This window comes from Canis aureus, chromosome 14, assembly GCF_053574225.1.
Source record: "Canis aureus isolate CA01 chromosome 14, VMU_Caureus_v.1.0, whole genome shotgun sequence".
NCBI lineage: Eukaryota > Metazoa > Chordata > Mammalia > Carnivora > Canidae > Canis > Canis aureus.
The window spans coordinates 63,582,385-63,596,663 of record NC_135624.1 but is presented as its reverse complement, the minus strand read 5'-3'; the positions used below and the strand labels follow the sequence as shown (position 1 = coordinate 63,596,663).

The 14,279-nt window shown below is 40.7% G+C and overlaps 1 protein-coding gene and 1 long non-coding RNA gene across 11 annotated transcripts in view; one reads left to right on the top strand and one right to left on the bottom strand.

The window, feature by feature from the left end:
• Window positions 1–4,525: 4,525 nt before the first annotated feature.
• The window catches only part of RUFY3 (RUN and FYVE domain containing 3), a 72,208-nt gene continuing 62,454 nt past the window's right edge, over window positions 4,526–14,279 (bottom strand). For 7 of the 10 annotated variants that reach the window (XM_077848285.1, XM_077848288.1, XM_077848289.1 and 4 more), the window contains 6 exons: window positions 13,934–14,053; window positions 12,389–12,488; window positions 10,674–10,753; window positions 8,690–8,717; window positions 7,847–7,915; window positions 4,526–5,984 (listed from right to left, as the gene is read on the bottom strand). In XM_077848285.1, coding sequence (XP_077704411.1) covers window positions 5,841–5,984; window positions 7,847–7,915; window positions 8,690–8,717; window positions 10,674–10,753; window positions 12,389–12,488; window positions 13,934–14,053 — 541 coding nt within the window. In that variant the 3' untranslated portion in view covers window positions 4,526–5,840. Of the gene's footprint in view, window positions 5,985–7,846; window positions 7,916–8,689; window positions 8,718–10,673; window positions 10,754–12,388; window positions 12,489–13,894; window positions 14,054–14,279 lie in introns of those variants that run through there. The other 3 variants (XM_077848287.1, XM_077848292.1, XM_077848295.1) reach the window with 2 other exon arrangements.
• Window positions 11,356–14,227, top strand: LOC144283760 (uncharacterized). The gene is made up of 2 exons (XR_013352335.1): window positions 11,356–11,500; window positions 13,913–14,227. It is a non-coding gene; the product is annotated as an uncharacterized LOC144283760 (long non-coding RNA).

Genomic DNA, 14,279 nt, shown 5'->3' with positions numbered 1-14,279 from the left:
TTTATTATTTTAGAGAGAGAATGCGTGAGCAGGAGGAGTAGAGGGAGAGAGAGAGAATCCCAAGCCGACTCCATGCTGAGTGTGGAGCATGATGTGAGTCTTGATCTCATGACCTTGAGATCATAATCTGAGCCAAAAATCAAGAGTCAGACACTCAACCAACTGAGCCATCCAGGTACCCCTATGTGGTGCAATTCTTAAATCTCCCCTTTTATGGCTGCTAGGTTTTGTGTCAGAATTAGGTCATCCTAATGAAATGATTTTTAAAGTACCTGGTTAAAAGGTGTGACAAGAATATTGATGGACTCAGTGAAACAAGGATCACCAAGGTGCTTTCAAGTGATAGACTGAAGTGCATAGGTGAGATTTCACAAGTATATTCAAAGACCTGTGATCCCAAAACATACCTGGTTCTAACTGAACTAAAGAGGCTCTCAACCTTTTTTTCTGTCACTTGACAATGACATTTTGGAACCAAGAGTTCAAAAGAAATTGAGTTATTCACAATTTCTGATAGGCTGGCTGTAATATTGCCCATTTCTTGGTCTCAAGAATGCAACTGAGGGAATATAAGTTATAATATTGGACTAATTTTTAACCTGCTTTAACTTAGAAAAAATTATTTTTGATATACTTTATAATTGAATATGAGTGATGCTATTGTGTCAGAAGCAGCACCCTCAAATGGAAAGGCATCGTTGCTGCTTGCGGACTTGTATAGCTTTTCTACTCTACCTATTGGAGGCCTGAGTGCTCTCTTTACCAAACTTAATTATAGATTTTTAGGAGTCTGACATCCTCAGCAATGTTTACAACTAGTCACCGGCTCTATTTTTAGCTAATTTTACATTTCAAGATAATACGCTGTCTTTGAATAAAATTTGCCTTTTATCCTAGGTGTAGAAATTCTGCGTGTCAGATACTTGATTTCTTATTTGGTAGACTGACATGCTTAGAAAATTTTCTTCTACAGAAGTGATTAATGTGTGAACAAAATTACTTGTCGTCAAGAATGTTAAGAATAAAAGATCTCAATAATTTACAAATCCCCAAGCCAACAAATGTGTAAGAGTCCTTAAGATTTGACTTGAGGGACCTGTAGGAGGAAATATTAGGTGAAGTTATTTGAAAGATTTTTACTATAAATAAAAACATGGTGACTTCTGAAATCTATTTATTTTTCTTTTAAAGATTTTATTTGGGATCCCTGGGTGGCGTAGTGGTTTGGCGCCTGCCTTTGGCCCAGGGCGTGATCCCGGAGACCCGGGATCGAATCCCACATCGGGCTCCCGGTGCATGGAGCCTGCTTCTCCCTCTGCCTGTGTCTCTGCCTCCATCCCTCTCTGTAACTATCATAAATTAAAAAAAAAAAAAAAGAAAAAAAAGAAAGATTTTATTTATTTATTCATGAGAGACAGAGAGAGAGAGAGAGGCACAGACACAGGCAGAGGGAGAAGCAGGCTCCATGCCGGGAGCCTGATGTGGGATTCGATCCCGGGACTCCAGGATCACACCCTGGGCCAAAGGCAGACGCTCAACTGCTGAGCCACCCAGGTGTCCCTGACCTTGACAATTTTAAGGAGCACTGTACTGGCCAGGTGTTTCGTAAAAGGTCCCTCAGTTGGAATTTTGAGGTGTTTCTCATGGTTAGATTGGGGTTATAGGACCTGGGGAGAGAGAACACAAGGGTGCTGTTTTCAGTACATCTTAACCAAAGATTCATGTTATCCGTGTGACTCATCACTGGCGTTAATTTTGATCACCTGGCCGAGATGGTGTTTGCTGGTGACTATAAATTTTTTTTTCTTTCTATATCGTACTTTTAAAAATTGCATTTTCTATATTATGCAAATTACTAATAAGCGCAGCCCACATTCAGGAGGTGGGAGTTAAGCTTCCTTTCCTTGAAAGAATAGGAGCTACATATATCATTTGGAGGTTTTCTGTGCAGATGTGCTGCTTCTCCGTCACTTATCTTTTATATTGGTATGGACTCAGATATTTTGTGCTTTGGCTTTAAAATCCTATAGACATCATCTTGCTCACATTGTTTTGGCTTTGGCCACGGGTAGCTCTTCTGTTGGCTTCTATATCCCTTCAATGTCCCCCATCCCTTGGTTTTTATGCCACTTCCTTACTTTGTGGTATTACAAGATGTCCCAAACCTAGTAGCATCAGCCGTTTCTCCAAAGAACCCTGGTTCCTTTTAGTGGAGAATGGTGCTAGAAACCAAGCTTTCGTTTCGTTTCTTTCTTTTTTTTTTTTTTTTTAAGATTTTATTTATTTATTCATGAGAGATAGAGAGACAGAGACACAGGCAGAGGGAGAAGCAGGCTCCCTGCAGGGAGCCCAATGCTGGACTCGATCCCGGGTCTCCAGGATCACGCCCTGGGCCAAAGGCAGCGCTAAACTGCTGAGCCACCCAGGCTGCCCACAAGCTTTAGTTTCTAATGAAAGATTGGATATGGGATTGTGCCCACTGCTACTGTGTTGGCTTCTAGACCCTCTAGCAGAGCTGTGTGCCAACGTATATTCATCTTCAACCAAAATTCTCTATTCACCACCTCATTCCCCCTGCTTCTGGCAACGACCATTCTACCGTGCCTGAATTTGCCCTCAGGACCTCATAGACGTGGAGTCCGAGCTGTCCTATGACTGGCTTGTTTCATGGTATCTTCAGGGTTCATCTGTGTAGTAGAATGTATCAGAATTTTTCCAAGGCTGAATAATATTCCATTGTATGTACATATATATATATATATCTACCATATATATATATATTATCTTAATTTTTATTTATTTATGATAGTCACACAGAGAGAGAGAGAGAGAGAGAGGCAGAGACACAGGCAGAGGGAGAAGCAGGCTCCATGCACCGGGAGCCCGATGTGGGATTTGATCCCAGGTCTCCAGGATCACGCCCTGGGCCAAAGGCAGGCACCAAACCGCTGCGCCACCCAGGGATCCCTCTACCATATATTTTTTAAGGATTTTATTTATTTACTCATGAGAGACAGAGACACAGGCAGAGGGAGAAGACTCCACACAGGGAGCCCGATGTGGGACTCAGTCCTGGGTCCCTAGCATCACGCCCTGAGCTAAAGGTGGCGCTAAACTGCTGAGCCCTCCAGGCTGCCCTCTCTATCATATTTTATTCTTTAATTGGTCAGTGGATGCTTGGGTCGCTTCACCTTTTGACTATTGTAAAGAATGCTATGAACAGAAGTGTATAAAGGATCTTTGAGTCCCTGCTTTCACTTTTGAGTATAGTATATACCCAGAAGGGGAATTGCTGTATTACATGGTAGTTTTGTTTCTTTGGGAACTATCCTACTGTTCTGCAGTGGCTTCATGGCTACCAACAACGCACAGGAGTTCCAATTTCTCCGCAAGTTAATTTTGAAGTCCAACCATGTTGTTGCCTATGCTTTTGGTGCCTTACCCAATAAATTATTGCCAAATCTAATGTCACAAATCTTTTTTCCCCCTAGGAGTTCTAGCTCGTTTGTTTAGACCTTTGAATAATTTTGCGTTAATATTTGTAGATGTTATAGTAGAGGTCCCACCCCACCCCCCTTTTCATGTGGACATCTGATTTTCTCAACACATTTGTTGAAAAAAAACTGTCCTTTAAGTCCCTCTGGTCTTGGCACTCCTCTCAAAAATCATTAGACCATATATATGTGAAGGTTTATTTCTAAGTTCTCTTCTTTTCCATTGGTGTATAGGTCTTTATGCCAGTACCATAGTTTGTTTTTTTTACCAACTGTTTTGATCACTATAGCTTTGTACCAAGTTTTGCCATCAGAAATGAGATCTCCCAACTGTTTTTTCAAGATTTTTTTTTGCCTGTTTGGATGTCCTCTGAGATTCTGTGAATTTAGGATGGATGTTTCTATTTCTGCAAAAAATACTGGAAGTGGTAAGATTACATGGAATCTGCAGATGGTTTTGGGTAGTATATTAACAATATACTTAACAATATTAAGTCTTCAATTCATAAACATGGGGTGTCCTTCCTTTTGTTGGTATCTTTAATTTCTTTAGGCAGTGTTTTATAGTGTGCAGTGTACAAGTCTTTTTGCTTCTTTGGTTGTTTATTCCTCAGAATAGTATTCTTATTGATGCTACCGTGAATAGTGGAAAACAGCTTTTAAGGAACATGCAACTAATGTTAAGTCAAGGTGTTCATGACTTGGTTCCCTTGGTTCTGTGGACAGCTGCACTAAGATTTTTGGAGTTTTGTTTAAAAAAAAGGGCTAAATAGCTTATGTGTAAATCATAATAAAATCTCAAGTGGCTAATTACTTTTCTTCCTTACATTCCATGTACAGGGCTGCCACTTTTCAGTTTCATTCAAAACTAATTACAAAATAGCTTTTGCTAATTTAGGATAATTCCCCATATTACCTATAGCACCTAGAACAGTGCTGAAAACATGAAGGTGGCCCAAAATAAGGAGAGTGAAGAATCACACACAAAATTTTATTTAAAGGGGAAAAAAAAAACAGCCAACAATCTAGGCTAGAATTATTAGATTTTATTTTTCCCTAGTACTCTTAAAGCTCAGTTTCACCATGTAACAGGCCAGACTTCTGGAATAACAACTCTTTCCCAGGCTATAATGTTTTTCAGGAGAATTTATCAAGTACCATGGTTCTAGGATGTTTCCACCCCAGAATTCTAAACCAGTTACAGAATCATAGGTCTTAATTGGAATCAAACAATCTAGACACATGTAACAATCAAAATAGCACATTCCACTTTTTTTCTTGTGGAATGCACTTACCTCTTTTACCCCAAAGTGTTTGCTACAGATATTTGAGTATCACACTTTCCAAGAAACTGCCTCTTTTACCCCAAAGCGTTTGCTACAGAGATATTTGAGCATCACACTTTCCAAGAAACTGGTCTACCAATTCTAATTCTTGGCTCAGCATAAGGTTCTTATTCAAGAAAATTTAATAAATATTCTGCACTAATTGCTCTCAGCCATGTATAAATTAAATTTGTTTTACTTTACACCTAAGCTTTGTTTCAATACCTCCTAGTTGCAAGAGTCAAACCCTATCTCTAAAACACAATTTTATAACTTGGGAGAGCAGAGAAGGACTAGGAAGGGAGTTGGCTTTTATTTTGCAGTAGGACATTCTGAAAAGGGCAGATGTTTACTTTTGGAGTCATTAAGTGAAGAAATGGCAAATGTTCCTCTTATTCTGATATTTAAAACACTTGTAGGCCAGGACCTTTTTTGGTCCTGAAACTATAATAAATTATATTGTTTTAAGTACATTCAAAATTTATATTACTCTTTAATTTCTTCTCCCTGAGTTTGGGTTCACAGTTTGGTAGGTACTTTAAAGAGGTAGTCAGTGGGGGTGAAGAAACAAGGTTTGTCTAGCAGCACCTGGGGAAAATAGAGAACATTATTTTGATCTCAGTTAACATCCTTTTCCCCTTGAATCTGCAAATATAATAGAGATGATCATTTTCCTTTTTCTCTTATCTGTATGAACCTTCTCTCTCATTATCATCCACCCTAGTTTTATCCCTATTAGCATAAATATGAATAGCCCCTCCAAAGACGTCATAAAATAAAGCCTTCAGTGTGGGTTGTTTAGATTTAGAAGAGAGAGGCTCAACTGAGTAACTTTTATTCAGTCATTAGGGAAAAAGAGCAAAATTTCCAGCACCCCCAACTACTACTGCCTTTTCTCCCTGGACCTGGCTGATTTAAATCACTCCTATCAACGCTGGAGTTGATTCTTGAGTTCTGGGCTCTAGGAGATCCTGACATCTAACACAGGTAGAGACACTTGTCCAGGTCTTGGCTTCCGGTCTTACGATGGGCTGGAAGAATATTGTTTCATCAGATGCTCGTGGCAGGGATTGCAAACTCGCTCAGGCTTGATACTTGAAGGAAGAGGCAGTTCATTTGTTGAGCAGGCATTACAGAAGGTTCCTCTGCAGTTCTTACACACGTTCTACAAGGAGAAGAGGAGGTTAGGTGGGGAACAGAAGAGCAGAGTGAACAGATGCATGGAACGTAAAAGGCCAAATGACAGTAAATGGCCAACGCCTAAATGCCTAATCAAGTGTCGGCTGAACGAGTGCTACGTGCAGAAAGTATCTGACGACACACCATCTCTGTCTACAAAGAAGCTTGCTGTCTGGTTCTCAGATCTAAATGAAGAGAAGCAGTGAAACAATTCCAAAGAATAGATAATAAACACATAACTTATCTTTAGAATAGTTTCATTCATTGTATTCGCTTTTGGGTGGGCTACCAGTTTGTAAGTACCTAAGCATACTCCATATAAGGCAGGGTGAGTGACTGGCAAAGAACCGGGTAGCCTGGGTTAATGTTGCTGAGCAGGATTCCTAATACACTGATGTGCTTACTGTTTTCCTATAATGCTCTATACGCACATCCTTTGGGAGATCAGTGTAGCAGGAGCACAGCTTTGTAGGGAAGTTAGTCTCTTTACTAAGCACTTCAAATCTTTAGTGGCCATGCCATGGGGCAGCACGTGGGTCACTCTGGTGAAGAATGACCTGTACTGTGAAGGCCGTGAAGGGTAATTTCCCCTGTTAATAATGCCACTTTCTCCCAAACAAGTCACCTTCCTGAGGGTGCAGGAGAGGCAGGGGTCACTGTTATTGAAAGCCTGGGAAGAATTTTCCTCTGACCTACTGCAGTTACTCTGCGTGGCCTCAGAAAAGCCAGAATTAGACTAGCTGTTTATTTGGGGACGTATTTATAGAATTCCAATTCTATAAAGGCAGTTCATCTTTATCTGATTCTGCTAATTTAAGACTAGGTCATATTATAATTTTGCTTGTTAAAATTCAGCATGATTACAAATAGTGGCATGCGGATTGGAATCCAGAATTTGGGCCCATTTCCTTATCTCCTTGAAGCACTTGTTTCTTACAGTGATTTGCCCATTTCTTGGGCATCTACTATGAAATGGGCACCATATTACATGCTGGGGGATATGCTGTGAGCGGGTCAAAGATCTGGCCATCAGAACACCTACTGTACCTGAACGTTCCCACGCTGCCCACTCTAAGACTGGGGAAGTCCTCTGGCAGAGACCCTTGAGGATCCATGGGGAAAACAAGTGGTTTTGGTGTAGACAGCTCATTTCCTTTACAGAGGTTGATCTCCACCCCCACCCCCGCCAAAAGAAACTATTGATTTGTTCTAAGCAGGATGAAGCATTAGAAGAGTATGGATTTGGGGGCCAAAGTCAGGTTGCAGCTGGGCTCTGTGACTTACAACTTGAGTAACTTTGAGAAATGTAAATGTACTTAAAATATCTGAGCCTAAAGTGGTTTTTCTATAAACTGATGGCACAAAGGAGATAAGACAGGGACTTGGCCTACACTTTATTACTTTCTTCATGTTAAATAGCACATTCCACACAGTAGGCACTCAATAAAACATTTAGGGGATCCCTGGGTGGCGCAGCGGTTTAGCGCCTGCCTTTGGCCCAGGGCGCGATCCTGGAGACCCGGGATCGAATCCCACATCGGGCTCCCGGTGCATGGAGCCTGCTTCTCCCTCTCCCTCTGCCTGTGTCTCTGCCTCTCTCTCTGTGTGTGTGTGTGACTATAAATAAATAAAAAAAAAAGAAAAAAAATAAAACATTTAGTTACAAATTTATGCTTTAAATTATTTGTATTTATTTTAAAGGGAATTTACTGACTGTGACAGAAAAAAATCCCTATTTTATAAATGCTTGCTCCTTTGCCTTTCTCCCCACTCTGCAGTCTACACAGCAAGATCCCTATATTAAAGGGAAATCCCCATGAAGGGCTTTTGGGTTCTCACCACTGTTACCTTTGTTAGGCTGCCATCTTCCTGGCACAGCTGACATATCTGTGGCTTTTCAGAGGGCGGTGGCTGATCCTAAACCACATATTAAGCCAGTTAGTTTCTCTTAGCCCCAGAAATATTAAAAACTAAAACTTTCAGAATAGTCATTTTTTTAGTCACAAAATTAATATACAGTATAGACTATCTGGAAACTAAAGAAACAAATTACATATGGTCCTAACACTTTAATGCAACTCTGGTAATCCTGTCACGATCTTTGGAGTTATTTTTGTTTTTATAATAATGTGATTTTACTTATAAAAAGAAAATTCAAGGATATGAGTGTGAAGTACGAAGTTTAAAAAAGCTCCATTCCTCCTGTCCTCCTGTATCATCGAGAATGGAAAGGAGTAGGCTTTTTTTTCTTATAACCTATTGGATAAATAACGGAATGGCTCAGTCACGGCCACATTTATCATCTTTCTCACGCAGTTGTCATATCCTATTACATTTGCAAATCATCTTGCAACCATTTATATTTATTTCCAAGTGATCAAGAAGTATTTTTTTTTCTGTTTTATGGAAGGGGAAACAGGGAAAAAGAGGTACAGTGAGCCCCCTTAGGCCTCACGAAGAGAATTTCAAGCAAGAAGTAAGACGTGCTGTTTACTTAGTAAACTGCTCAGAGCTGAGCTACTTCTGATGACAGCTTCAGGCAAATGCCTGTTTGTTAGGATACTGTTAAAAGGAGGGGCCACAGGGGCCTGTGTGCATTCACCGACTTTCCATGCTGCCCGTGTACAGCTAGGGACGGCAGAGCCATCACATCATTTATACAAGCTGTGTGTGAACAGGAGAATCCATTACCTGTCCATCCACAGGGCGAGACGGCAGCCTATAATGAAGATTAAAAACAGTAACAAACAGCAATTTATTATATTTCTAAATATAGACATCCCAAAAGCACAGACAAAGCAATACCATGGTTCTTTTATGTTGTTGCGAGTGACCTAATTGTTAATCTTGATCTCCAACGAGAGGAAACTTTGGTTGTTAAATCTATTACAATCTGATGCTTGACCCACGTTATGGTTTCCTGTTTAAAAATGGACTTGGAGTTATAGTATGTTCCTTTTTTCAAACAAGAAAGTAGTTGAGCATTTGTACCCCAGCCTGTAAAACTCCAGTGGTCAATGCAATACATTTTAATAGTTTTGTAATGCTATTATAGAAATGCACCCGTCATAGGTCGTGCATTAGTTGAGGCTGAACTATTGAGGCTGAACTATTTCTTCCTGAGACCTGGCTGGGCTAACCCCGATTTTCCCAATTTGGAGCAGCACTGAAGAAGAGACGCAGTTCTGGGGATAATATACCACAGACCTACAGGGGCTCAGATTCTTTCACTGAGTGGCAGCGTGACCACTGGAGTGACTAGGTTTTCAAGCTGTTCCCTGGGCCATAATCCCATGGGTATGGTTAAGGATTGCTGTTCCGGCCAAGACAGGCTCCAGAAGCAGCTATTCTGGAGAACATGGAGAACAGAGACCAAGGATGTCAACAAAGAAGACCTGATAAGCAGGGACCACTTGGGTGTGCCACTTCGCCTCTCTGTGCTCCTCAGTTTTCTCGTCTCTAAGGGAGAAATAGATGATTCAATTTTCCCAAGGGGAATGACACTTTTAAGATCATGAATGCGAAACACACTTCTTAAGCCGCAGAGCACAACAGAGACATAGGAAGCGTGTGGTCTTACACTCCCCGGGCCTAAATCAGAGGCTGGCACCCAACGCACTCCTCGTTGTTGGTAAATGACTAGGCTTTAGTCCGGAATGGGGCCAACTCTCCAAGCTCTATTAAGCCCTCGTTAATTTTACAGCCTTTCTAGTTCCTTTTTGTGGCCCCCCTGACCTGTAGGGTAGTTTAAGGTTAGTCCTGGATAAGGCCATGCTCTCTTAGGCAGTAAACTTCGAGGCTTTGGAATCATTCTGGCTTTGGAGGCCAAGTACCTGCATCATGAGTCTTTTGTTGGACTGTGATTTATCTTCTGCAGCAGCTACTTTGTTCTAATAGTGACACACTTGTCTCATTCTTGAGGCAGCAAAGCCTGGATAGGGAAAGCTGCTAAAAATGCTGTACGGTTCTCTCCAATCCCCTCTATGGGATCTCTCTTGTGACTAACCTTTGCTGTTGCTGCTGTTGCTATGATAGACTGATTTTTGGAGCAGTTTTAGGTTCACCGCAAAACTGAACAGGAAGTCCTGACATTCCCCATATACTTTGCCTGCCCTCCCCCCAATATCAACATTCCACAGCAAAGGGGTAAACTCTGGTGTTATAATCATCGATGAACCTACATTAACACATCATTAACTTCTCAAGTCTGCAGTTTGCATTAGGGTTCACTCTTGGTATTGTACATTCTAGGGGTTTGGACAAATGTAGATCATTTACCTATCATTATAGTACCATGTCAGTATTTTCACTGTCAAAAAAATCCTCTGTGCTCATCCACGCATACCTCCTAAACCCCTGGCGACCACTGCCTCCATGATTTTGGCTCTTCCAGAATGGTATACAGTTGGACCTCCTTCATTTTTTAATGCAGTGGTACTATGTAATATTTTGTTTTGTTAAAAGTCAACTTCCTTGAAGGGATCCTATGCTTCTTCTGAAATGTACTAAATGGGTTGGTTTCATGTGTGTTCTCTGGTTGATTTATTCACTCCCCTGTCAAAATGTCTTTCTGGAGTGTTGATCTTACAAGTCAGTGTCTGTTCTGTGCCATTGCCAATATATATCAAAAGCCCCCTCTTTCCCACCATCCCAAAATAATGTTCTATCTTAGTACTTTATTAACAAACACCTGTGGCTTTCGTCCAGGGGCTTTTTTAGTTTAACATTTTCCTCTTGAATTTTGTGCTTCCCATCCTGCCAAAAGAAAACAGCCCAATTTATTAATTATTCAGAATGCTAAACGATGCTGCAGATTTATTTTTCCTGTACTGTTTTAGCCTAGGTATAAAACTAAGCAGCTTTTTTCTTAGGGAAGGAATTAAACTTTCAAGATATTTTCCCTCTTTCTTTGCTGTAAGTCGTTTCTTTACTAATTATTCTGATTGAGTTTGCAACTAATGATTTTCAGAGTAGGTATTTTCCTTAACTCTTGTAATTCAAATAAAATTCAGAATATATCTTAATTATTTACAAAGTGAGCTCAAGGTACCAGTTACTTCTTAGGTTACTTCTATATATCTGTATTTGTCTCCACCCCCCCACTCCCAGCTGAGCTCTAGAAAACTGGTAAAACCAAGAACCCCCATATCTAGCAGACTGCAATCCTCTGGACACGCAGTCAAGCCACTGCCTCAATGCCATGACAACTTACACAGCTTGAGGAGTTTTCTATTCTGAAGGACCAATGTAAAGTTCTAAACTGCTTTTTTACCAATGCTTGTAAACCCTGCCTGGGCAACTTTAGTGACAAATTCTTTCTGTGGCACACACACACTGCTGTCTGCCTTGAGCTGCTATCTCTCAGCCTCCGAAAATAGAATGCATGTTCTCAGACCACTCAAGTATCAAGGAAAGGAGGTTAAATCAACATTTACACTCCTGGAACCCCTACTGCAGGGCAATCCAAGATTGAGAAATTTAAGGCCTCACTGGAAAAGCACGGTAAGACAGACCAAGAATTTAAGTAAATCTAATTAGATTTTGTTTGCTAAACTAAACTAATAAAGGTGCCATGCTACAAAAAGAGTAGTATTTGCACACTTTTAATTAGTAATAATGACTACTATATAATAAATTTCTGTTGACTATTTGCTATTCTCCAGCAAATTAGCATCTCTTTCTCTAGATATTTTAATTTCTTGCTTATAAATTTGCCCTGCTTTGCTATATATAATATAAACAAAAAAGCTACTTTTTCCTCTGGGTTTGTCTTTGACAGAAAAGGTATTCCATACTTTTCTCATTTTATTATTTGAAGAGGCTGGCTCCTGTTTCCTGGGTCCCAGAGATGGTCTCACTCAATTTTAGCTTCCTCAGCATAAGCTGGGGGGTCTCTCTCTTAAGACTGTTCTGTATAAACTTCTACTGTTGCACTTTAAGGGGTCTGTATTACTTTCTTTTTCCCAAGCAACTCTAGTTCTAGTTTTCCCAAGAGAAGTACCTTGAGTATACCAAAACTGAAATCCTCATGATTCTGAAAAAGGCATACGGAAGCAAATCAACATTTAAGACAATTCTGTTAAATGGAAATCAGAGTTGGGAAGGATTACTATAACATATTATTAAAGATATTAGCCAGCAGAAGTCCAAGGAACACAAGTTTCTATTAAGATACCAAAAATAACCTAAAGTGAAAGGGCTAAGAGGGTCACTGAAAATCATGGTTATGAATCCTCTTTTCCAAGTGAAATCAAGTTAAAGAGAGTATCTAGAGGTAGCATGAGAATCAAGGCCTTGTGTTCCCTCTGGGTTTTGTCTGCCATCTGCATACTGTCTGGCTCGTCAAGGTAGCTTCTAAAAATAAATGAACAAGGTAATAACAAATATTACCGTTTTGGGTTCTGGCTTCTGAGAACCCTTTCCTGGGATGCTCCTGTTGTTTTGTAACCTTCTTTCTCTTTCCTGTTTTAGTTCTAACTCAAGCTGGTGCCTGGGATGGGCAGGAAAGGAAAAGGATCAAAATTTGGATTTCTGCACATACATTCTCTAAAGAATGCCAAACCCCTTTCTTAGAGAGCGCAGCAATTCAATTTTAATACTTGATTAATAAAAAGTTACCAGATATATATGAACAATCAAGTTTTAAGGTGCTAAAACACACTACAGTAAAACCACTAACACTAAAATATAGACAATATGTTTAATTTTTCTTGGATAATTAAGAATGTACTTTGAGGGGTGGCTCGGTTAAGTGTCTGCCTTTGGCTCGGGTCACGAATTCAGAGTCCTGGGATCCAGCCCCAGGTGGGGCTCCCTCTCCCTCTGCCTGCCACTCCTCTTGCTTGTGCTCACTCTCTCAATAAATAAATAAAATGTTAAAAAAAAAAAAAAAAGAATGTGCTTTAAGATCTCCCAGTGCCTATGGGTTACCACTCTGAATATCAGTATTTAATATTAACTCTTAATAAAGAGTTGTAGTCAACTGAATGACATTTAGTAGGATTTACTATAATTACAAGACAGTATTTACAAAATGTCAACTAGAAAACAATATGAAAGCACCAACACTGTAGTCCCATCCCATTTCATCTTAATTAGCTGGTCTCTCTTTAATGTTCAATGCCCAGTTATTTTTTTTTAAAGGTTTATTCATTTATTCATGATGGGGGGGGTGGTGGGCAGAGACAGAGGCAGAGGGAGAAGCAGGCTCCATGCCGGGAGCCCGACGCAGGACTCGATCCCGGGTCTCCAGGATCGCGCCCTGGGCCAAAGGCAAGCGCCAAACCGCTGAGCCACCCAGGGATCCCTCAATGCCCAGTTATACTGTTAGCCACCAGTGTCCTTACTAGCCACGTGCTTTTATATGGAACAACAAAGTTTTCTTTATTTGAAGTCAGTGGCTTTGGCAAAGAATTGAATCTCATTTGACAGACAATATATGGAAGAGTGGCTAAGGACTTGGGAATCAGAGAAAGACTTTTAAAGTGCTGCCTCTTACTAGCTGAACTGTGTCGATCTGGACAAATGAACCCATCTAAGTTTTAATTTCATCTGAAAATGGGTAATACAGTGACCTACTAACAGGATCAATGGGAAGTATTAGGACAAAATGCCTACGTAGTAATTTGTAAGGTTTCTGGCACACAGTAAAAATGTAGGGAATACTGTTATTAGTGTTATGTTGGCTATTAATTCTCTTATTCATTTCTATTTGTCTGGGACTGGAGGTTCTACCTTCCTAATTCTTTGATCGCAAAGCATGTTGACATGATTTGGGAATGCTGATATATGTGAAGCTTCCTGGATGCTAATTCCAGAGAAAGGACATCGCAGAGACAGAACGGAGAGGGCTGGATCATGGGACCCCCCTTCTCTCACTGCTAGCCTTAGCATTACCCACGACCACCCTTGCAGGTCCTGCCGCCCTCTCTTCACCGCTGCCTTGTGAGCTCCTCCACTTCCAGCTGCAGACTGTTTATCTTGTCTCCAAAGTCCTGCTTGAAGAGCCGGTTGTCCAACTCGGCAGACTGGCGGCCCCGCTCAGCCTGGCGCAATCTGGATGTGAGTCATATGAACTCGTGATAAAAAACAAAAGCCATGGTGGGGAGGAAGACCAAGTTTACAACACAAAATAAAGCAACCCGAGGAAGAGGGCATGGAAAGACAGAGGGAAAAAAAGCCTTGTAGGACACAGGGGAAGAAATTATATGGGAATGGGGTGAGGTGGGGTGGGGTGGGGTGGGGTGGGGAGATGGAGAAAAAAATTCTAAAAGAAAAGCAA